General features: G+C 42.3%; 4 protein-coding genes across 4 annotated transcripts; 1 reads left to right on the top strand and 3 right to left on the bottom strand.

The window, feature by feature from the left end:
- Positions 1 to 348: 348 nt before the first annotated feature.
- Positions 349 to 1,317, bottom strand: LOC310964809 (trace amine-associated receptor 13c-like; the record flags this gene model as incomplete). The annotated part of the gene is made up of 1 exon (XM_083938078.1): positions 349 to 1,317. One exon carries the CDS (start codon positions 1,315 to 1,317, stop codon positions 349 to 351), a length of 969 nt encoding a protein of 322 aa, XP_083794204.1.
- A 2,948-nt stretch (positions 1,318 to 4,265) lies between these two features.
- Positions 4,266 to 5,231, bottom strand: LOC310964810 (trace amine-associated receptor 13c-like; the record flags this gene model as incomplete). Its single annotated transcript, XM_083938079.1, has 1 exon — positions 4,266 to 5,231. One exon carries the CDS (start codon positions 5,229 to 5,231, stop codon positions 4,266 to 4,268), a length of 966 nt encoding a protein of 321 aa, XP_083794205.1.
- Positions 5,232 to 9,567: 4,336 nt separating this feature from the next.
- Positions 9,568 to 15,202, bottom strand: LOC310964807 (ankyrin repeat domain-containing protein SOWAHC-like). Its single transcript, XM_083938075.1, has one exon. The coding sequence runs from the start codon at positions 14,950 to 14,952 to the stop codon at positions 13,267 to 13,269; it is 1,686 nt and encodes a 561-aa protein (XP_083794201.1). The 5' UTR covers positions 14,953 to 15,202; the 3' UTR covers positions 9,568 to 13,266.
- Positions 15,203 to 22,233: 7,031 nt separating this feature from the next.
- On the top strand, positions 22,234 to 24,438 carry LOC310964814 (kinesin heavy chain-like). Its single transcript, XM_083938085.1, has 5 exons — positions 22,234 to 22,254; positions 23,095 to 23,244; positions 23,521 to 23,668; positions 24,234 to 24,335; positions 24,416 to 24,438. Exons 2-4 carry the CDS (start codon positions 23,231 to 23,233, stop codon positions 24,297 to 24,299), a joined length of 228 nt encoding a protein of 75 aa, XP_083794211.1. The 5' UTR covers positions 22,234 to 22,254; positions 23,095 to 23,230; the 3' UTR covers positions 24,300 to 24,335; positions 24,416 to 24,438.
- The last annotated feature ends 1,061 nt before the right edge of the window (positions 24,439 to 25,499 follow it).

Here is a 25,499-nt window from a genome sequence, read left to right as displayed (position 1 = left end):
GCTCTTTACTGGATCAGTTTGAAGCCCCTGAGCTAAAGCTTATAACGCCTACCCTTTAAAATACATAAACTTAGGCAGCAGCTACACACAGGTCAAAAGAAAATATGCTTCTTTAAATGAAGGAACTTCTTGTCACTTTAATATTTGTCATTCATCTTATATGTGTTTATGTTTACAGCAGCACGTGTGACCAATGAGAAAGTCTGCAGCTGAAGACTACTGATTACATGCTGATCATACAGTGAGTCTCACCACACACACGCACACACACACACACATACATGCACGGGTGATACACTCAGCATGTTCGGATAAAACCGAGACATGTCTGAGCACGGATCATTTAGCCTACAGGATCTTGTCCTCCTGCGAGTGAGGCTGCAGTATTCTGAGGGTGAAGATGAGTTTGACAGCTTTTCTAAACCACGGGTAGAACAGAGCATAAATCAGAGGGTTCACGCAGGAGTTAATCAGCATGATCCAGGACAACATGGAAAAGTATGTCAGGCTAGTGGAGGTGTCCACGCCTGTGAAAGCAGGATAGTAAAACGGGCAGAAGCACATTAGAAACACAGCTATCACGATGCCGAGAGTCCTGGCTGCCTTCCTCTCTGAGTTTCTCGCGGTTGGAGCTGCAGCCTGCAACCGGATGACACGCACCTGAGACATGGCAACCACAAACACCCTCATATAAAGAACAACCATGACAGTGCAGGGCCCGACAAAGGTGACGAAGAGGTCTAATGTGCCTGAGATGTGGCTGATGACCACCACACACTCGCCGTGGCAGGAGTTGAACCGGTCGGGCCGCCTCAAGTGTCCCATTAGAATGCAGCCGTTGTAGAGGAGAGAACAGGCCCAGCACAAACACACGGATATTTTCACTCTGCTCAGGGTGATCTTAGAGGCGTAGAGCAGTGGGTCACAGATGGCCAGATAACGGTCTATGCATATGAGCACCATGCTGCCCAAAGAGGCAGAGAGCAGACAGTAGGAAACATAAGGAGTCAGAGCACACATCAGCCCTCCCAGCAGCCAGCACGTCTCTATGTAACGCAGGCCTTCGATGGGCATCCCCAGCAGCCCCACCACCAGGTCGGACACAGCCAGAGACAGGAGCAGGGCGTTGGTGGGGGTGTGGAGCTGACGGAAATGCGAGATGGAGATGATGACGAGCAGGTTGAGAGCGACGGTGAGCAGAGAGACGAAGGCCAGCAGGGCGAAGAGCAGAGCGGTCTCAGGGCGGGGGCGAGGCAGACGCCTGCAGGAGGAGTTGAGGTTGGGGAAGCAGAGCGAGGGGCCCTCTGTGCCGTTCATCAGGGAGGAGGGGGAGAGACGCAGAGACACAGCTCCACATCAGACAGTTATTTTATCCTCCTCAAACCCTCCCTCACTGCTTTTACAAACACTTGACGGCTGATGCAATATCTCTCCTTCTTCATCACCTTCATCACTCCTCCCTGCACTCTGATCAGGATTCATCACTTAGTGTTATGCCTCCATTGAAGATGTGTGTGAAGCATTCACTTTTTGTCATAAAATACAATAAATACCACTTTCCACTTCAACATTATGTACGTTAGTCTGGCCAGTTTGGATGTTGACGCCATGTTGATTTGTGTTGAGCTGTAGGTGGATATTCAGTCTGGGTTTGTGTATAGATTTGAGTAAAGAGCCAGTTGAGGCGGTTCAGGATCATCTAGTAAGGATGAACCCTGGGCGCCTCCCTAGGGAGGTGTTCCAGGCACGTCCAGCTGGGAGGAGGCCTCGGGGAAGACCCAGGACCAGGTGGAGAGATTAGATCTCCACACTGGCCTGGGAACGCCTCGGGATCCCCCAGTTAGAGCTGATTAATGTGGCCCGGGAAAGGGAAGTTTGGGGTCCCCTGCTAAAGCTGCTGCCCCCGCGACCTGACCCCGGATAAGAGGCCGGAGATGAGATAAGACACAAAAAACTTTATTTTGTGAAACAAAGACAGTGAGAAAAATGAAAGAAAACAGTAACCATTGTGTCAGAAGAGAAGATTTGATGGTCTGTAGATGTCCACTGCCATCAGTGTAAATGTCTGTGTGAATGTGACAAACACTGTGAAAGTGCCTTGAGTAGTCAGAAGATCAGAAAGGCGCTTTATAAGTACAAGTCCATTTACTATTTTCCAGAAGGCTCAAAAGATCATTTAAAAGCAGCTCAAAGCATTATATTTATTTTAAATGGAAGTACGCCACACACATGAGGTCTTTAGTCAGTTAAAAATCTACCAAGCTGCTGTAGAGAAACAAATATTACTGATAAAAAACCTTTATTTATAACTCACCCTTCATGGTGTCCTTCTAGTTTCCTCATAATAAAAACAAGTTAATGATAGAAAGGTAATTTTAATATATAAAAATCGATGAAACATGTCTGAGAAATGTAAACAAAACAACAATAAAGTAACAATCATGATAAAAAGGGGAATTATTAAAAGCAAAATCCTAAAAATATGTTTTAGCTGTTTCTTAAAACAACTGACAGAAGTGTCCTGCCTTATTTGCAGATTTTCTCATCAGTCTGAGTTAAGAAAGGTGCGTTGTTTTTATCATTTTAAGCACAAGTTTGAGCTCAGTTTTCACGTTTGACCTCACAGATTACTTCAACTCATTCATTCATTCATTCATCTTCAGCCTCTTGTCCCTGTCGGGGTCGTGGCGGGGCTGGAGCCGATCCCTGCTGACATGGGGTGTGAGGCGGGGTCCACCCTGGACAGGATGCCACTCACAATCAAATATTGTTTATGTAGAAGACGAAGTTGAAGAATCCATCAATGCACAACAGAGAACTCTGGTCTCTCTCCTGTATTTATTCATTTACTCTCATCATTTATCTTCCAGTGAAATTAAATATTAATAATAGTATTGTTCAGATACAAACACATGTAAGTGCGACACGGTAACCTGACTTGGGTTTTGAGGAGTTGTGTAGATATTTGACACATTGCAAAGCAAAAACATCATCAATCCAGACACACACACACACACACACACACACACACACACACACACACACACACACACACACACACACACACACACACACACACACACACACACACACACACACACACACACACACACACACACACACACACTCTTCTCTTTCTTCCTCACTGTCTACACTGTCAGTGAACGCTCACACCATCAATCCATCAATGCACAACAGAGAACTCTGGTCTCTCTCTTGTTTTGTTGTATATATAATTATTGTTTATTGTTTATAGCACACTGTGCACTGTATATATACTCTATGTATATATTGGACTCTATGTATGTTACGTACAAAGTGCTTTATTTGCTGACCCACTACTGCTGTAACAAAGTAATTTCCCAGTCTGGGATCATTAAAGTAATTATATTCTATTCTATTGAGTGAGAATGTGAACATAATGAATTGGTATGGTTTGGTTATATGTTGTAGGTCTGCAGCTCTTTGTGCGGTGCAGAAGAAGCAAGCACCCCCCCCGGAGTACACTGTTGTTGAGTCCTTAAGCGCCCCTGTGTGGCTTCAGCCAGAACACGCACGCCGTGGGACAGAGTGTCCTCGTCCAGCAAATCTTCACAATATTAACTGTGAAGATTTGCTGGATGAGGACACTTTGGCATACGGCGTGCATGTTCTGCACACGGCTTTTTTTATTTACACATTCATATCTAAAGAAGTGCTCTGTAGAAACACATTAGCTGGGCCTGAGGGAGTGTTTGTGTGTGTGTGTGTTTCATTCTCTTCTTATTTTTACATTTCAAGATGCTGTTTTTTTTTTTTTCTGTGAACCTTCACGCTCAGATGTTTTCTAACCATTTTCTAATCATTCTGATTTACAGGCCAGACTCAGACAGGTGCCCGGGTGAAGCTGTCAGATTGGTAAGTCTTTGCACATTAAAGTACATTTGAATATTGTTTTTGTTTTTGGTGGGACAGAACTTGCAGTGCGTTACACGCTGGTTTTAGAGACAGCCAGTCATTTTCATGTAACGAAATGTGCATTTAACAGCAATTCAATGAAATACAGGAAGTGAGAAGTGCGTGAAAACTTTATTGCAGTGCAGGGGTAGTGATCAGAAGAGACTCAACTCCATAGTGAACCCTGTTATGGGCAATGCTCTCTCCTCAGTAATGAGGTGTGTTTAGTGTCACTTCAGAGGGTTTCTGTGGTTCTGCAGCAGAGGAGTCCGGTTTCCAACGTTTCTAAAGCCCTGAAAAATGACCATGAAGGATCGTCTCAGCCCTTTCTACAGCATGTTGTCCTCCTGCGAGTGAGGCTGCAGTATTCTGAGGGTGAAGATGAGTTTGACAGCTTTTCTAAACCACGGGTAGAACAGAGCATAAATCAGAGGGTTCACGCAGGAGTTCAGCAGCATGATCCAGGACAACATGGCGTAATATGACAAGCTAGTGGAGGTGTCCACACCTGTGAAAGCAGGATAGTAAAACGGGCAGAAGCACATTAGAAACACAGCTATCACGATGCCGAGAGTCCTGGCTGCCTTCCTCTCGGATTTTCTCGTGGAAGCAGAAGTCTGCAATTGAATGACACGCACCTGAGACATGGCAACCACAAACACCCTCATATAGAGAACAACTATGACAGTACAGGGCCCGACAAATGAGAAAAAGAGGTCTAATGTGCCTGAGATGTGGCTGATGACCACCACACACTCGCCGTGGCAGGAGTTGAACCGGTCGGGCCGCCTCAAGTGTCCCATTAGAATACAGCCGTTGTAGAGGAGAGAACAGGCCCAGCACAAACACACGGATATTTTCACTCTGCTCAGGGTGATCTTAGAGGCGTAGAGCAGTGGGTCACAGATGGCCAGATAACGGTCTATGCATATGAGCACCATGCTGCCCAAAGAGGCAGAGAGCAGACAGTAGGAAACATAAGGAGTCAGAGCACACATCAGCCCTCCCAGCAGCCAGCACGTCTCTATGTAACGCAGGCCTTCGATGGGCATCCCCAGCAGCCCCACCACCAGGTCGGACACAGCCAGAGACAGCAGCAGGGCGTTGGTGGGGGTGTGGAGCTGACGGAAATGCGAGATGGAGATGATGACGAGCAGGTTGAGAGTGACGGTGAGCAGAGAGACGAAGGCCAGCAGGGCGAAGAGCAGAGCGGTCTCAGGGCGGGGGCGAGGCAGACGCCTGCAGGAGGAGTTGAGGTTGGGGAAGCAGAGCGAGGGGCCCTCTGTGCCGTTCATCAGGGAGGAGGTGGGGGCAAGAGAAATGGTCAAACTCTCCAGCAGACAGTTCATTTATCCTCCTCGAACATCGCCCTCCCTTTTTCCCTTTAACCCCGAAGAGATGATGTAACTTCTCTTCCTCATCGTAATCTTCATCACCCCCTCCCTCCATTAGCTCTTCACATGTATCTTTAGTTTTTAATCATGCAGCACATTGGGTCCACCTACCATTTTCAAATAACACATACTAGGATTTAATATGCTTTAATCCTGTTTGACAAGGTGCATTTTGTGATAAAAGCATCAACTCATATCTGAATACATTTAATTAATCTGGATATTTACAGACCTACAGCTGCTGTTTCCTGTTTTCAGCACAAATATAATACAATTTAGAAACATGTTAAAGTGACAAAAGCTTTATTACAGTCTATAGAAAAGAACAATAACCTATTATGACGTTTTATTAGGTCTCCATAGTCCCATTCACAGGCTACAGCCTCCTCTTCGTGGGTATTCTTCTGTCATGCTTCTATCGCAAAATAAACAGTTGTTGTGATTTATTGAGCTAATCCGCCCCACAGGGGACGCACGTTTTTGGGGGGGCGCTACCCACACGTTTATCCCCATCGCTCATTCCATGAATGCACAGTCCTTACAAGCTGAACCTTGCTGTAAAGGTGACGAATCAGGCTTTCCAACGTTATACAATACATCTCATCTCATCTCATCTTCAGCCTCTTATCCGGGGTCGGGTCGCGGGGGCAGCAGCTTTAGCAGGGGACCCCAAACGTCCCTTTCCCGGGCCTCATTAACCAGCTCTAACTGGGGGATCCTGAGGCGTTCCCAGGCCAGTGTGGAGATCTAATCTCTCCACCTGGTCCTGGGTCTTCCCCGAGGCCTCCTCCCAGCTGGACGTGCCTGGAACACCTCCCTAGGGAGGCGCCCAGGGTTCATCCTTACCAGATGATCCTGAACCACCTCAACTGGCTCCTTTCAACGCAAAGGAGCAGCGGCTCTACTCCGAGTTCCTCACGGATGCTGAACTTCTCCCCCTAATACAATACATACAGTTGGTATTCTTAAAAAGGGCATAACATATATTTTGCATAACAAATAGCTGCCACAGCCACAAGGGGGCGCTTTTGAGGTGGCCCAATGTCCAGATTTGTTTGAAACACATTCACCAAATTTCACGCTTCTATCCCAAAGTGAATGATTGGTGTAAAATCTTAAAGAACTATAGTTTTAGTAACAATAGCAGCTGAAGTATGCACAAGTATTAAATAGTGGTGCCGTTTGATTCAAGATTCACATTATGTGTGTTAACCAGCAGTAAATATTTTGGTTTAACCCATAAACCCTTTGTAAAGTGTGCCTTGCATTATGTTTAGGAGGCGGCAGCGCTGACTGTGCCGGCCGTGTGGCGTCATCGTTCACCTGCAGCCCGAGCTCCGCCTCTCTTTGACCTTCAGACACCATCTATGATCACCACCACGGGATCAGAGGGTCAGGTCCATCATGTTTAATATCACATATCTACTCAGTGTAACAGTAGATTTTGATGGAATATAATGGGCTCTGTTAGGCAGTAGTACATTTCATACACTTAGTAGTTGTTTGTGCTTTGGTGCTCAGGTCTCTGCTGATCGTGGTGGTGCCTGCTGCCGTGGTCCTGCATGACGCTTCCTGCTACTATTATAACTATTAGTCATATATATTATCACCATCATTGGTGTGTCTCGCTGTGTCGTAGCTGCTATTGCCCCTACTCATCATTGATCGTGTTTGCCACCATAATTATTGTAATTTTCATATTCTATCACCTCAGCTGTGCTTGTTTCTACTGTTCTGCTGTATTAACTGCACATTACTATAGATATTGTTATAGTTACTGTTACTTTTGTGGTTGCGTGCATCTCTGGAAGTGTCTCTCTGTCTTTGTGTCTCTCTCTGTCCGTCTTTTCTCTCTCTCTCTCTCTCCTTCTCTTCCTCTCTCCGGTGCAGACAGATGTGCGTCCTCCACAGAGCTGGGTCTGTCTGACGTTCATGTCTGTTATAGTGAAGGTTTTCAACGCCACCGTACTCTACGGGGGAATTGTTGGGTCTCTGTAAATCATAAATAAGTCAAATAAGTCAGAGTGTGGTCTTTACCTTCTCTGTAAAGTGTCCTGAGATAACTTTTGTTATGGTTCGGCACTGGTGGAGCACTGTCGCCTCACAACAAGAGGATTTGAATCCCGGCTGGGGCCTTTCTGTGTGGAGTTTGCATGTTCTCCCCGTGTCTGCGTGGGTTTTCTCCGGGTTCTCCGGTTTCCTCCCACAGTCCAAAGACATGCTCGTGTTAGATTCATTGGTGACTCTTAATTGCCTGTAGGTGTGAATGGTTGTCTGTCTCTGTTTGTCTCTATGTGTCCTGTGATAGACTGGCGTCCTGTCCAGGGTGAACCCCTCCTCATGCCCGATGTCAGCTGGGATCGGCTCCAGCCCCCCGCGACCCCGACAGGGACAAGAGGCTGAAGATGAATGAATGAATGAAATCGAATTAAGTATACTAAATATTATAAACATTTAGTTTCATTCTTTAAGTGACACATCCCATGCTATCTAGCGTATGTAACAAAAAATGTATAAAACTGAATTTTACATCAGTTAGATTTGAGTGTAAAGCCAAGAGAAAGTCCATACAGTGAAATGTTCCCTGTAGCATGAACACACACTTCAAATGGCATCACTACCATAGATATGAGGCACCCCTAGTCCTCAGAATCAACATTATGTTACTGTAATAATGCTTATTTCTTGCCTCAAACGTGTTCAGAAACACATTTTACTCCGCTGTTACGCTGTCGCTTCAGAAGATTTGTGACCTAGCCGTCGTTTCTTTCCCGCTTCCAAACTTTTTTGAGACTTTAACTGAGCTTTACTGCACCAAGAGTTGCCGTTTGACTTGTTTACGTGTTTTCACCCTCACGGTTTATTGTTTTAACACCTCAGATTGGCTCGGTGCCTCAGTGGTTTGGAGGTGACACTTTATAGAGTCATCAGAGGTGAGCTCGCTCTGCTAATGAGGCTCGCTGTCTCTCGGACATTAATCAGCGCTTGTTTTGCTGTCGGGTGAGAAGAAATAATTTGATCTCGGAGGTATAACCTTGTGTCTTTGTGCGCGGTAGATGTTACATCATGTTCAGTAACTCACAATAGGGGTGACATATTACATCATGGAAATTAAAAGACATCTTGGCACACTTGATCTAAAATACTGTCACGTACAATTATGATTGTGGCCCCTGTATTTTTTAGATTAGACATCAATTTAAGTTACTTCAACTCGTTTTAATAAACAGACAAATACAAATCAGTACAGGCACCAAATCCACATGACAATGAGAATCTGGCGGGGTGAAAAAGACTTAGCTCGTTCTATCCGTGACCTTGTGACCCTGTCTGTCTGGATGGGGGGTCTCCTCCTCCAAAAGGCTGAGCACCGGTGGGCTCGGGGTCATTCCTGCTAGACTCTGACTTTGTGAGGAAGCAGGAGTGAACGTATTTTTGTCTGCAGAGGAAAATGCTTTGTCAAAATAAACCGTGGAGAAAAAGCTGATCCTGTTTGTTGATCTTTACTGAAGAAATCCATTTCCACAACAAGACCAAAGGTGTGGATGAGAAATTGACATAGAAATGAAACTGCTGAGTTCTGTGATATTCATGTTGCTAACATTACGGAAGGACATGATACGGCCTCGGCATTTGCAGGAAGGTTGACATCAAAAGTTATGAATTTGGTGATCTGATAGTGGAAGTTCTGTACCGGGAATATTACCACCAGAGCAGCAGGTCACGTCTAACATATGGACCTTGTTGGGTTGGTAATGTAATGTACTGAGTGAGGTGGAAACTGCCCAGGGTGGAAATAAAGTCCTCCCGGTGAATATTATAATCCCCCCTTAAATGTATAATTGGAGTGATGGCACAAAGATCTGCTACAATAGATGAGAGATCTGTTATGAAGGTGGTCGAGGCCTGAGGTGGACGATGGACAGACACAGTAATGTTTGGCTGCAACTGCAGAGCCTGTGCTTCAGATGGGGGTGAATCTTTCCAGCTGCAGCCCCGGAGCAGAAGACCCGGCGTGACGGAAAATATCAGAAATTACGTTTTTTCAAGGATGCGCTAGAATTCGAGGATACTCGCTGTCACACCGTGCCAAATAATGGAGGTTTTGTTGTGACCTGTGAGATGTGTTTTTTTTGTAAATCTTTATTGAATTATTTTGATACAAAACAATTACAACATACAAATAGAGTCATTCAATTCAATTAAATTTTATTTATAGTGCCAAACCATAACAGAAGTTATCTCAGGACACTACAGAGTAGGTAAAGACCACACTATGACTTATTTATGATTTACATAGACCCAACAATTCCCCAGTAGAGTACGGTGGCAACGAAAACCTTCCCTTTAACAGACAGGAACGTCAGACAGACCCAGCTCTGTGGAGGACGGACATCTGTCTGCACCGGAGAGAGGAAGAGAAGACAGACAGATGGACACAAAGACAGACAGACCCAGCTCTGTGGAGGACGGACATCTGTCTGCACCGGAGAGAGGAAGAGAAGACAGACAGATGGACACAAAGACAGACAGACCCAGCTCTGTGGAGGACGGACATCTGTCTGCACCGGAGAGAGGAAGAGAAGACAGACAGATGGACACAAAGACAGACAGACCCAGCTCTGTGGAGGACGGACATCTGTCTGCACCGGAGAGAGGAAGAGAAGGAGAGAGAGAGAGAAAAGACGGACAGATGGACAGAGAGAGACAAAGACAGACAGACTTCCAGAGATGCAAGCAACCACAAAGTAACAGTGACTACAGTGATAGCTAAAGCAATGTGAATAAGACTTACACGTTATGTCAGTTAATACAGCAGAACAGCAGGAAACAGGCACAGCTAAGGTGGAAGAACATGACAAAGATAATAATTATGGTGCAAACATGGAGTTGAATTAGTAACATGCACTGATGAGACATGAATGATACAGACAGAGAGGAGAGAAGCTCAGAGTATCAGCAGCAGGATTATCCCCCGGCAGACTCGGACAACAGCAGCATCATTAAACATGACAAAATCAGCTCATTAATACATATACATATAACATTCAGAGCCCTGACGTGAGACAAACCTCTGTCATGATGGAAGTGACGTAGCATTTATGCATTCTCCCTACCTATTCATTTCACTCATAAAATAGTGCTTTAAAAGGTTTAAAAGATTTGTTGAGATGTACAAACATCTCCAAACACGTGTGATGTTTTGAATATGCAGAAAGTTTTGAACAACACAGGGAAAATAATAAATAATAATAACAAATCATTAACATACACATTTGCACCATGAATGGATGCAGAGAAGGCACAAATTGCTGCATAGAAATTCACCAGAACGCAGGAAATGAAGTGTTTGATGCTCCGGATTTTCTCAGGGAAGCCCCCAGACCCCCGCTTAGAAATGGTTTGACCCAATGTTGGAACGAGACCTATGTGTCAGTGCAAAAGGGAAGAGAGAAGGATGGAGAAGGAGAGCGCAAGAGCAGGAGGAAAAGTGAGTATGATAGTCAGAAATTGCGTTAAAATACAGATTGGAGGGTTAAAAATAGGACTTTTTTTGGCGTGGGTGCTCAGAAACACATATTTATACGTAAATAGCCCTAAAAAAGTATGTTACATTACATAAAAATGCTCCTTTTTCACACATTTAGGACACCGCGGTATGAATCCATGAGTGAGTCTTTATTGAATCACAGTGAAATCACTCACACTTTTTTGTTCTGTCGTTTATTCTAATGTGCAAATGAAAATGTTTTTGATCAAATGTGCAAAGATTTCATAGAAAAGAGTTTTAAAAAAGAGAAAATAACGATCATAAGTTTAATTACAGGATGATTTCATACAGGATATTAACTCATATCCATCAGGTCGTGTTGAAGTCGACCGTAACGAGCAGCTTCACGTGTGCAGTTTATCGTCACACGCTGAAATAAAGAATATGATCACGACGGCGTTCTTTGTTCCATTAAAGGTAAACAACATGAATTAATACAGAGCCGTGGACGCAGTGATATTCAGAGGAAAAACACAAAAATGAGATTATAAAGTCATTTTAAATGAGATCCAGCCGTAAATGAAGCGACGGTTCCTTGAGGATTGAGAATACTTGAGGTTTAAGTGCTGATTTAGGATTAAAAACTCACAAATTTACAAGAATTTAAAAAGAAAACACGTTAATCTCACCTGTAAACTTTACCACTTTGATCTCAGAGAATATTTCAGGTGTTTGTTGCTTAAAGTAATTCATAAAATTATGAAATTATCATCATCATCTCAGAATATCCAAGTTTTTGATCGTAGATTTCCGATTTTAATCTCAAAGAATATCCAAGTTTTTTTGCTGTAAATGTAGTTTTAAAGCGTTTTGCTCCCTGAATACACCATCTTATATATATTACATACTATACATACATATATATTCTATATCCTCAGTCTGTATTCAAGGACCAGTGTTGTAAACGTTGGAAAGTTTAAACCTCGTGGTCACAGAAACAGAACCGGGAAACATAATAACAGACTTTAAATCATTCTCATTATTATAAAACTATAGTTTCAGTTTAATACACAGTTTTAAATCAGAGTAAGCTCAGCTGTGTATGGAGGACCAGAGCTGCCAACATCTGCATCAAATGAATGACTCTATGAATAAAATAATATTAAATGTCCTAAAAAATTCATTCATTCATTCATCTTCAGCCGCTTATCCCGGGGTTGGGGTCGCGGGGGTGATGGAGCCGATCCCAGCTGACATAAATGGGACATAAATTGATATTTTTTATATCTATGTAGGGTCCTGAGATAACTTTAATATTATAAAACAAATCATAAAATTAAATTTAGTTAATTTCCCCTTTTATTTATTTTTTATTGGTTTGTAAATGTATTGATTTCATTTGCATTTATTTTCTTATTTATTTTAAAATGTATTTATTCATGTCTGTATCTTCCCTACGTCATTTCACCTTATTTTTATGTTAAAAGAAATAAAGTAATAATGTATAAAGAAAATAATACATTAACACATAAATAAAGTATTGATTCATTAAATAAAAAGTAAATAAACGGGAAAATTAGAAAGTAAATAAATAGGGCAATTAATACAAAGGTAAATAAAGAAGCAAATAAGATACATTTACTATTTAACATTATGTAAATTAATTTACTGAGTCATTTACTAGTCTCAGTTAAGTTTAACACAGTTTAACCCTAACCCTTAAAACCTTTGTAATATATGTTTATAATATTAATTATAATGCCAACTTGACGGCCATACTGGCAAAAGTACAAATTCAAATTCAATTCAAATTCAAAAAACTTTATTTGTCCCCGGGGGGCAATTCAGGGAAATACGAAGTAGGAAGGATAAAGTGGTTTTCTACCTATTTATTTCCCCTAATTTTCTCATTTCTATTATTATTATTTTCTTTCAACAAGATAAAATAAATCATTTTAAAATCTATTTAGTTTAGCATTTATTTTTTTATTAATTCAAATGTATTCCATATTCATTTATGTATTTTCCCCATTTAGGGGGGATTTATAAACAAAATAATAAAGTAAACAAGTTGTGAAAAAAAATAGAGGTGGGAAATATAAATAATTAAATAAGGGAAAATAAAGTGGGAAAGTAATCTGATCAATTAATCAATGCCGACATTTATTTCTAATATTTTTGGCGCATTTAATGCCAATTTAATTTATTTATTTTTCTGATTTTGGCAGCTTCGGTCCTCCGTACACCTCCACCATACTGATTTCATGAGATGAATAGAAAAGTTTTACTAAAAATACTTAATTATCAAAGTTAATTTGTTTATTACACTAAATGTATTTGTTCGGCATAAAAACGCTGAAACTTTGGTGAAATCGACACAAAAGTATCAACTTTGACCGAAAGAACCAGAGAAACCATGTGTCTGTAAACATTCGGCGTATGTCTTCACCCAAAGAAGTGCGTCTTGGGTCTGGGCGAGGACGACGCCACGTCCAACTCGTCTGCGTCACGGAACGACGTGCTGTGGAGGATCTGCGACGTCCTCGCGCGCAGCCTCTGCAGTTTGGGCTTCATCCTGCTGAGCGAGGACTTCCTGCGGAGGGGTTTCTCTCTGGGCGGGGCCTCGCTGTCCACGCCGTCGCAGTCGTTGACACTGAGCAGTTTGAGGGGCTTCAAGTTCGTCTGGAGAACCTTGGAGAACCTCCAGCGGCCTCCATTGGTGGATGCCGCCGCATTGGTCGCGTCGGAGCGCTCGTACGCTCCGATGATGTCTTGTATATCCACACTCACGTTGTCGGTGAGGTACTGGCACGCCTTCCTGCCGCTGTAGTCCCGGACCTCCACGTCTGCGCCATATGCCCCCACCAGCAGCTTCACCACCTCCATGTGGTTCTGCATGGCAGCGACGTGCAGCGGCGTGTAGCCGGTGTTGGAGCGGACGTCGACGCTGACGGGAACGTTGTGCTGCTTGGCGAAGTTGATGATCAGAGCGATGAGCTCAGGTTTGCCCTGCTTGGCGGCCCAGTGCAGGCAGGTGAACCCTGTGACAAAGTCCTTCCTCAGGACAAGGCCGGGCTCTGTGGCGAGGAGCCCTGCCAAGCTGCTCCACTCGCCATCTGACGCGCACATCATCCACTCGTGTTCCAGCGGGTCCAGAGCGACCGAGGTCCTGTCGTCGTCTGGGTTGGAGGACGCCAGGGAGTCGGTGTCGCTCCTGGAGGGCAGGTACACGGAGCTGCGGAGCGCCACGCTGCGTCGCATCTGCGGGGAGCTGCTCATCATGACCTCGAGGAAGTGTTCGCGGCTGCCTCTGGGGCTGCTGGGTTCCTCGCTGCCCCACAAACTGTGTGCGTCCAGCTGGCCCTCGTCCTGTGTTGTAGTGTTAAGCTCTGCCTCCTTCAGACCTTCAACCAGTCTCTCTGTAGGACCAGGACCAGTCTGTAGACCAGGACCCGTTTCTAGACCAGGACCCGTCTGTAGAACAGGACCTGTCTGAACAGGCCTTGTCTGAACAGGCCTCGTCTGAACAGGCGCGGGCAGGTTGAACACAGATTCCTCTGCAGGGAGAGGCGATGCTTGAATCACTGTAATCTCTGGAATGTCTGGTACATTTCCGACCCTGGACCCCCTCTTGGACCCCCTGTTTGACCCCCAGCTGGACTCCCTCCTGGACCCCCTGGTGGACTCCCTCCGGACGCTTCCTCTGTTCCCCATCTCACCTGAGCGGCTCTCCTGTAAAATGGCAGCAGGAGAGCAAACATGCGGAACTTGGCTGTAACCTGATCCAGGTGTGTGTTGTCGGGCCGGCTCCTCCGCCGCGTCATCAGCGCGACACCCTGCGGCGGGAGAGTCTCCCCGGGGACCAACCGTCTCCTGTCCCGGTTCAGTGTCTTGTCCCGGTTCTGGACCGCGGAACTTCTTCTTCAGGTGGACATATTTAACTCCACTCTCGGTCTTCACGAAAGCAACGTTGTCCACGTGGTTCTTGAACGCCTTGCGGACCTCCGTCCTCTGCCCCGGGTCCTCCGGGAACACGAGCCTAAAGTGCTCCACTAAATCCGCGCTCCGCACTTTGCCCCCTCGGTCCTTGAGAAAGTCCAGAACCGCCTCCTGACTGCACTCGGCCGCCATTGTTTTTAACTATAAATGCAGTTTAATCCGCGGGGAAAGTGACCGTTAAAGAAGGTAAACAACACGGACCGACATTGTAAACTACTGTAAACAGTTCGAATCCGCGGTAAAACGGACCGTTAAAGAAGGTAAACAACACGGACCGACATTGTAAACTAAACTACCGTAAACAGTTTTTATCCGCGGGGAAACTGACCGTTAAAGACGGTAAACAACACCGTCACACACCGACATATCCACGACGAAAGTAGACCCGTTAAAGACCGTTAAAGTGACGCAGAGCGAGCTGTTCCCCTGCGGTGTGTTTCTAACCGACAGGCGTTCTCTGTCTCCTAGCAACGGACGGCCTGGCACGGACTTTGGACTGAACCATTTAATCCAAAGGGGCGGTCTGTGGTTAGAAATGTGGGGGACGGGAGCTACCAACATTAAAAAATAATACTTATTTTTTTAAAAACGGACCACTTCTGAAGGCACAGAACAAAAACAAACAAAGTTAGAATGTATTTTGTATTTTTTTTTAATAAAACACAAATTATATTTTTCAATATGGAGGATGGTAGCTGCCAAAATTAAAAATAATAACTGACTCCATAAATATTTTTTCCTTCTCCATAGTTAAAAAAAAAGCACAAAACAACCAAAAAAAAGTTGGTATGTACATAATACATTTTTTTTAAATCTTTACAAGTGAGCAGAAATTGCGTTTTTAAATATGGTAATTAATGTTTATTGTTACAAGAAATATAAATATCCCCATATTCAACATGGTACCACATATTTAACCTGCTCCCTACAGTTTGATCTTTTATTATCATCAAAACAAAGTGAGATTATAAATGTGAATATGTGAGAAAGGTGTAGGTGGTAGTGAGTCGTGTGTCGGGTGTGTTACGTTGTGAAAACAGGACTGAACAGGTCTCACATTAATGTCTCAGATGATGATGTGTCTCATCATGTCCGTCTGATGCTTTAACTCAACTCAATGTGAATAAATCACTGCACAACAATTACTCAACACATTTGTTTGGTGCATCTGCAACTTTATTGGATGTCTGAGACTCATGTTTAAGTTATACATTTGGCACAAATTGTAAATTTACATCAGAAAAAGTATATTCTCTGAGATTAAAGTCTTAAATTTGTGACAAAAAAGGATATTCTCTGAGATTAAAGTCTTAAAGTTGTGACAAAAAAGTATATTCTCTGAGATTAAAGTCTTAAATCTAGGACAAAAAAGTATATTCTCTGAGATTAAAGTCTTAAATTTGGGACAAAAAAGTATATTCTCTGAGATTAAAGTCTTAAATTTATGACAAAAAAGGATATTCTCTGGGTTAAAGTCTTAAATTTATGACAAAAAAGTATATTCTCTGAGATTAAAGTCTTAAATTTGTGACAAAAAAGGATATTCTCTGAGATTAAAGTCTTAAATTTAGGACAAAAAAGGATATTCTCTGAGATTAAAGTCTTAAATTTGTGACAAAAAAGTATATTCTCTGAGATTAAAGTCTTAAATTTGTTAGAAAAAAGTATATTCTCTGAGATTAAAGTCTTAAATTTAGGACAAAAAAGTATAATCTCTGAGATTAAAGTCTTAAATTTGTGACAAAAAAGTATATTCTCTGAGATTAAAGTCTTAAATTTGTTATAAAAAAGGATATTCTCTGAGATTAAAGTCTTAAATTTGTGACAAAAAAAGGATATTCCCTGAGATTAAAGTCTTAAATTTGTGACAAAAAAGGATATTCTCTGAGATTAAAGTCTTAAATTTAGGACAAAAAAGGATATTCTCTGAGATTAAAGTCTTAAATTTGTGACAAAAAAGTATATTCTCGGGGTTAAAGTCTTAAATTTGTGACAAAAAAGTATATTCTCGGGGTTAAAGTCTTAAATTTGTGACAAAAAAGTATATTCTCTGAGATTAAAGTCTTAAATTTGTGACAAAAAGGATATTCTCTGAGATTAAAGTCTTAAATTTAGGACAAAAAAGGATATTCTCTGAGATTAAAGTCTTAAATTTGGGACAAAAAAGTAAATTCTCTGAGATTAAAGTCTTAAATTTAGGACAAAAAAGTATATTCTCTGAGATTAAAGTCTTACATTTGTGACAAAAAAGGATATTCTCTGAGATTAAAGTCTTAAATTTGTGACAAAAAAGTATATTCTCGGGGTTAAAGTCTTAAATTTGTGACAAAAAAGTATATTCTCTGAGATTAAAGTCTTAAATTTAGGACAAAAAAGTATATTCTCTGGGTTAAAGTCTTAAATTTGTGACAAAAAAGGATATTCTCTGAGATTAAAGTCTTAAATTTGTGACAAAAAAGTATATTCTCTGAGATTAAAGTCTTAAATTTGGGACAAAAAAGTATATTCTCTGAGATTAAAGTCTTAAATTTGTGACAAAAAAGGATATTCTCTGAGATTAAAGTCTTAAATTTGTGACAAAAAAGGATATTCTCTGAGATTAAAGTCTTAAATTTAGGACAAAAAAGGATATTCTCTGAGATTAAAGTCTTAAATTTAGGACAAAAAAGGATATTCTCTGAGATTAAAGTCTTAAATTTGGGACAAAAAAGTATATTCTCTGAGATTAAAGTCTTAAATTTGTGACAAAAAAGTATATTCTCTGAGATTAAAGTCTTAAATTTGGGACAAAAAAGGATATTCTCTGAGATTAAAGTCTTAAATTTAGGACAAAAAAGGATATTCTCTGAGATTAAAGTCTTAAATTTGTGACAAAAAGGATATTCTCTGAGATTAAAGTCTTAAATTTATGACAAAAAAGTAAATTCTCTGAGATTAAAGTCTTAAATTTGGGACAAAAAAGTATATTCTCTGAGATTAAAGTCTTAAATTTGGGACAAAAAAGTATATTCTCTGAGATTAAAGTCTTAAATTTGGGACAAAAAAGTATATTCTCTGAGATTAAAGTCTTAAATTTAGGACAAAAAAGGATATTCTCTGAGATTAAAGTCTTAAATTTAGAACAAAAAAAGTATATTCTCTGAGATTAAAGTCTTAAATTTGTGATAAAAAAGGATATTCTCTGAGATTAAAGTCTTAAATTTGGGACAAAAAAGTATATTCTCTGAGATTAATAAATATCTGAAGTCTCAGTCCACAGTATGACGGTTTTGTCGACACTTTAGCAGTTGAACTATCTTTTCGTTGTTTGCTTTTGACCTTTTGATGTCATGATTTGTCTTTTGTTTTGTTTGTGATAGACGTGAATTCTTTAAAAGGTTTCTGTCAGCTTGTCAGCATTCTCTGTAATCTATTTGTTTGACTACTGATTATTTGAGATCGTGTTAATTCCTGTGTGTTGACAATAAATGACAGAATTCATTCCAAAGTGCAGAACATACGTACACGTTCTGTGGCAAAACACAACACAAATATTCAAAAATACGTTCATACCCTTACCTGTTCATACCACCACGTGTCAGTTTCTTTTTTTTTATGTTGAGCTTTATTTCTTCAAACTGTGGATTTGCTGTTTTGGAATTAATTTCTTCCCTTTTCCCTTGACTTTGGACAGTGCACAGCATTAAATGGGAAAATGTGCCTAAAGTATGTGAATTTTGTTGCTTTGATTGGTTGAATATTGGTTCAATAAAGAAATAAAAACATTTATCTTGACATAATCTGTTATTTCACTCGATAACATGCTGCATAAAAAGGAAATTGTGGCATAAAAAATGACTCAGTGCAATTTAGTGGTCATTGTGCTGAATGGCCCGTTACAAATATAATTATTTAAGCGTTTCTAAGTAGACATCACTTTAATGTTGCAGCTGGTAAAGGTGGTCTAGTTTAAGGTGACCAGATTTCTGAGACAAAATCCAGGGACACTTTTGGTTCAGAGGCTTAAAAACCTCCAAAAAACGACCAGTGGTGTATTAATAAGTTGAGTCTGTAAAGTAACTAGTCCCTACAGCCGTCAAATAATTTTAGTATAAAAAAATAAAATCGTCTCCGTCTAAAATGTAGTGTAATGGAAATAATCAAGTACCTGAAGATGGAGAATTATTCTTTTAGTAAACTCGCTCCAGTCTCAGCAGGGACGTTAAAGGAGCAGCCTGTTCAAAGAGGAGTTAGGGCGCCCTCCTGTGGCCGCGCTCACAAACTACAACTGCATCCAGCTCAAGTTAGCGGAAGGAGATATGAAGCACTTCCGCTTACACCCTTCACAATAACAGTGAGACTCCTGTGTGCGCGCGCTAATAATGATAGAAGTACACTACGCTTGTGTCTGGCGTCAGCTTGATGGTAACCATGGAAACGTGTTCAACCTTCTTCTTGTTCAGACCGAAGGTGCGAGAACATTCAGTTTGGAGAGAAGTAGATATGTGTCGGTGCTTCCGTTAGCTTCGGCTAATGCTGTAAGCTAACTACGGTGGCCCTATGGGCTCAACGCACTGGAAACACACGCGGCTAATGTGAGCTAACCGTGAGACTCGAGCCAGTGAGCTTCTAAAATGGCGTCTGGTTATTTTCCTGCCGCAGTTTAGTGACGTTTAAATGTGAAACAGTGTGTAAAGTAACGTTAGCTGCAGTCGGAGCAGAATATCTGAGTAACATCCTGTTCAGAAGGTGAGAAAGTGCGCCCTCCTGTGGCCGCAGGCACCATAGACATAAAGAGTAGACGCCTCATCGAACGTTGGGCCTATTGGCGCTGACGAGCGGTGGAGCCGCCATCTTGGCCCGGTCGCCCGCTCCACTCAGTGTAAGGACAGGACACGGTTCAGCGTATTTTAATATTCACAGTGGGATTAACAGTAATAGAATATTCTGATATATGATATATGTGATGTATGATAGGTGTTTTGCAAACACTATAAATATAAACACAACAAGAGAAATCATTTATAGAGTATTAATAGGCTGTATTTCATACATGAATACATAAATCTCTCTCTCACTCACTCTCTCTCTTTCTCTCTCTCTCTCACACACACACACACACACACAAACACACGCACGCACACACACACACACACACACACACTCAGAGAAAATTAAAATACATATAAATCAAGAGTATCAATACAATTAGGTCAGAGAGAGAGAGATGACATTTTGGACACATCTAAATACAAGTCAAACAGACACACTTCCATCTAAAGCACTAAAAAAACCAAGAGCCGAACCCTATATGTTAATAAATATTCAGAAATGATCCATGCTCTGCCAGTCGCATAGTCGTGGTAGTGGAGAGGAGAGGGAGCGAGTGTGTGTGGTATAAAAATATATATAACATTTTGTTAAATCGATCATTTTCACACTGTTTTGTTCTTGCACAGTTACCAAGTGTAGAGTGTAGCTCTCATTCTAAAAGACAGTGATGTTGGAGGAGTACTTTGTATAGTATCTAAAATGACTGTGTCCTTTGTTTTTAGGCAAGGTCTAATTATGTGAATGTCTTCTTTATTACATATTTTAATTATGTAGTAATTGTATTTAATGTGCAAACAAAAACACGGGGCATAGTTCAGTAATATCCATTTTAAATTATACAAACCATTTAAGATTTTTCCTTAGTTAAATAAATTTATGATTTTTTCTTTTCAGACTGTTTCAACTTCTGTGGTACAACTGAACTAAAAAAGCCTGGACTCATCAGCTCTGGTTTACAAACATGTGACGTTGGTCCTGCTTTAAGTGGAGATGTGGAGAACCAAGTAAAAATGTATGGAACATTTTGTTCAGCTGTGAGAATATCGGGCACAGAGTGGAAATACATGTTCACGCTTGCCTCGTAAATCTCTAATTCATTCTTTATAATAAAGCCCACATCATGTTGCTCCTGTTTGATGAAACAGTTTAACAGCAAAGGATATTGATCAGATTCTGTCACTTCTCCTTTGATAGTCTAAACTTAAAAAAAAAAGTGACATGACATGAAAAATGATCTCATAATTCATGTCAATGTCATGTTCAATATTTAAAAAAACAAAACTGAGAATATCTGAGGTGACCTGAGATGAACTGTCTCTGAAGTGTCTTCCTCTCATGAAACCACAGCACATCCTCCGCTGACCTACTGCTGGAAATGTGCAATCCATTTACACTAGACCACATGTACGACAACCCCTCTCCTCCCTGCTTCTCCTTTCATATCTACACAGGCTTGCACACACACATCTGGCCGGGGGTAAATTAACTAACATTCCCACAGAGGCAAATCTCCACGCCTCTACTGTGACAAGATAATAATAATAAAATAAGGGACAGCAGCTCCTCTGGCAGCTAAATATTTATCTACCTGCCACAGCCTGAGGGACTCACTATAACATTCAAAAATGCATGGATTTATGTATAATTGTTTAAAATTGTACTGTACCGTACTGATTATGAATTGTAATATTGTAATATTAGATTAGAGCAGGAATACGCTGCACAGTGCTCTGGCATCTTGTTCCTTCTGCTGCTCAACTCATAGGCTCAACGAGTCACTCATAGAATTTATCTGGGAGAAGGACCGGTCCAAGATGGCGGCCGCATTTCTCGCGGCCCAACGTTCGATGCGGCATCTACTCTTTATATGTCTATGGCAGGCACCAACTACAACTGCACTCACGGCAAGTTAGAGGAAGTACATCTAAGCAGCACTTCCGCTCTGATCCTTCAAAATAATATGTTTTAAATGGATTAGCGCGCCCTCCTGTGGCCACGGTGAGAAACTACAACTGAACATTGAGATCAAATTAGAGATTCTTAAAGTCTGTGCAGCTAAACACTACGTTAAAACACACTTTAGAGACATTTCTGTGAATTAAAGTGTATTTTTAATTAGTTAATTAATTAAACCTGTAAAGGAGAGTTAGGTGTATTTACATGGGTCTATTCATCTCAACTGTATCTAACATTTATTGTTTTGCAAAAGCCTTTTTTGAAGACTCAGCACGTGACCTTGGTGATGTTTGTTGTGTTTGAAGTGTGGAAGACGAACCTCTCTGTGCACGAAGACAAAACCAGAGTGCATCCACATGAGCTGTGATATTTCAACAACAACAACAGTCAAAGTGACATCTGTGATGTCTCTGATCTGTTTGTGCTCTTCATGCATCACAGACTGTGTTCAAACACCACCACAAGTGTGTGTTCACTTACAGCTGACGGGGGCTGCCCTGTGTTTGTGTGACTGTGACACTCATGTGCACTCTCTCTCCCCCCTCTCTCTCTGTCTCTCTGTCTCTCTCTCTCTCTCTCTCTCTCTGTCAGCGTTTTGTGTCCAGTCCAGAGGAGGTGATGACGTCATCGACGAGGGCAAAAACAGTCGGCACGTGGCAATGACTAGTATGTATCTTCATATGTGTGTTCTAGTGTCATTAAGTGACGTCTTTATCACAATTTTGTAAGAAGATATTTATATTTAATGTGTTTTTAAGTAAGGAAGTATAAAGATCCTTAACTTTAGTAAATGTAGCAACAAACAACAAATAGATTTGAAGGATCTGTAAAGTCAGAGGATGCGTGAACATGTGCTGCATGGATGTTGGTGTGTGTGTGTGTGTGTGTGTGTGTGTGTGTGTGTGTGTGTGTGTGTGTGTGTGTGTGTGTGTGTGTGTGTGTGTGTGTGTGTGTGTGTGTGTGTGTGTGTGTGTGTGTGTGTGTGTGTGTGTGTGTGTGTGTGTGTGTGTGTGTGTGTGTGTGTGTCCGTCCGTCCGTCCGTCCAAACACTGGCTGAGGCGCTGGCTCATGTGCATGGGCTCCAGGTGAGTCCCATGCAGCTGATTACGCTCCAACAGGTCTGCAGCCTTTAAGACAGGAAACAGCAACAGCAGAGGGAGGGGGGGTCCCAGAACTGTCACAGACGCCCTTTTAATCTCATTTTACACGTTTGGAAAAGAAACTGGTGACTTTAGCAGATCTCAGATCAGTGTAGTAGAGCAAAGTGTTCACTGTTCCCTCTGAAATGTAGCAGAGTAGAAGTATAAGTACAATACCTCCAACCCCTGAGCTTCATCCATGTGAACCACGTCTGTCGACCAACTGTAGTTATTTATCCTCCAGACATGAACGAGCACAGCTCTCGCAGCCACAGCATCTTCCGAGGCGAAGTCCCTCACAGTTACCTCTCATCTCCACGCACTGGAACAATGATTGTGTGACACGTCTGATGCATCTCTTTCTCAGAAGTCCCACGTGCCGTACAGAGACAGTAAGATGACTCGGATCCTGCAGGACTCTCTGGGGGGGGAACTGTCGCGCCACCATCATCATCTGCTGCTCGCCGTCCATCTACAACGAGACCGAGACCAAGTCCACGCTCATGTTTGGACAGAGGTAGAACTTCTTCTTGTTTGTTGGCATGTTTATTAAATGTGATGCAGGTCGTCTCCTCTCCTTTTGTCACTTTTTAAGCACATGTTGGTTCATCACTATTCTCTAAAGGTCCCTTTAATTCAAACGCACCTTATTTCTGTTTTGGATGACTTTGATGAACACTGAGAATGATGTGATGTGGCTGCTGAGGGATGAAGGTCCAGGCTGTCCAAAGATCAAGCACAGTGAAAGAAAGTGGGTGATCTGGGGCTCAAACATGTGTACTGTCTGTGTCAGAGCCAAGACCATTAAGAACACAGTGTGGGTGAACCTGGAGCTGACGGCCGAGGAGTGGAAGAAGAAATCTGAGAAGCAGAAGGAGAAGAACAAGAGCCTGAAAGCATCATCCAGAGGCTGGAGGCTGAACTCCAGCGCTGGAGCAACGGTGAGATAAGAAAACACACACAGATGAATTCTCATTTACTGTTGTTTCCTTTAGTTTGTCACTAATCTGTGCACGTTTCAGATGGAAGAAGAGTTTCAAATACAGGTTAAAGTAATGAGGCATAATTCTGCAGCTGACCACTTAGGGCGCCCTCACACTGTGCCTCCGTCCCGTGCCCCGTGCTTCAGGGTCCTTGTCCCCCCCTCCAGGCCCGTTTGTACTCACACTACCTGGGCCTCGGAGAATGCTTCTTGCTGCCTGTACGTGGTGTGACGGTGGAGTTTGGTGGAGTTTCTTCAGTTCACTTTAGATTGTTGTTGATTGGATCCCTGAACACAATGGTGCAGGTGTCGTCCTGAACACCTGTGTGCTCTGAAGAGCGTCTTCAACAGCGAGCCTCTCTATGCTGTGTTCACTTACGCCTCTTTAACTTTGCTCATGCACGTCGCTCTGACAGTGACACGCGTTTGTATCCTTCACACAGCAGCAGAACCACACCTCCTGAAACTGCACTATGAATAAAACTGAATGATGTGACTTATTGCCACTTGTCTTCCTCTCACAGTCTGAACCAGGGTCTGTTGTTGGAGCAGGAGCGGCTCCTGTTGGACTACGACAAACTGAAGGCTGAAGAGCAGGAGAAGGATGCAGAGCTCCAGAAACTCATGTAGGCATCGAACCGTACTCTTCATTTCTGAGTATCAGATCTAATGCACTTTGATTTGGACATGTTACTTTTCTGTGCAGACTTCTGAATGAAGAGAGGGAGCAGGCCACAGAGGACCTGAAGAGCCTGGAGGGCCAGAGAGGACCTGAAGGACCTGAAGAGCCTGGAGGGCCAGAGAGGACCTGAAGGACCTGGAGGGCCAGAGAGGGCCTGAAGGACCTGGAGGGCCAGAGAGGACCTGGAGGGCCACAGAGGACCTGAAGGGCCTGGAGGGCCAGAGAGGACCTGAAGAACCTGGAGGACCTGGAGGGCCAGAGAGGACCTGGAGGACCTGGAGGGCCAGAGAGGACCTGAAGGACCTGGAGGGCCAGAGAGGACCTGAAGGGCCTGGAGGGCCAGACAACCTCAACCTCCTGTCTTCAAAACCCAAAACTCTACACACTAAGCTAACTGATCTGAGATCCATCAGCTGTTTGGTAGAGATCACATCTGAGTCTTCTCTGGATACAACACTGACAGAAATGGATTTTTCTCAAACAAGCTTCTACCACAACCTGACAAATGTAGAGCCTGATGAAGCACTGGTCAGGTCATAGATGGCTAACATTGATGTTTCTAAATAAATAAATCTGCTGCTCAGCATAAGCATCAAACCAACAACCTCCTGTCTTTGAACCCAACACATAATAAGTTGAGCTAACTGAGCTGAGACTTTACATGCTGTTTGTTAGACATCACCACTCTCTGTGGACTGATGTCACTGCTGATATAGATTTGTCTTATATGACAAATGTAGAGCCCAATGATGCATTGGTGAGGCCACAGATGGCTGACATTTTGTTCTATCTAAAGAAATAAATCTGCTGCACAGCATCAAACCGACAACCTCCTGTCTTCTAACCCAACACTTTACCACCTTAAACTAACTGATCTGAGTAAAGCACTGACATAAATCACTGTGATAAAAGCTCAAATATCACCCTGATAAACTGATGCATCGGTCAGGTCAATAAGCATTTTATTGATAAATAACTTTAATGAACAGCTTAAGATTCAAACAGACGACCTCCTGTCTTCTAACCCAGCACCTTTCACACTGAGCCAACTGTTCAGAACCTGGACTCCTGTTTGGTATCAACACTGAGTCTTCTCTGTGTACAACAC

Source organism: Echiichthys vipera (genome assembly GCF_963691815.1).
Source record: "Echiichthys vipera genome assembly, chromosome: 23".
NCBI lineage: Eukaryota > Metazoa > Chordata > Actinopteri > Perciformes > Trachinidae > Echiichthys > Echiichthys vipera.
This window is presented reverse-complemented; position numbering and strand designations above follow the sequence as displayed.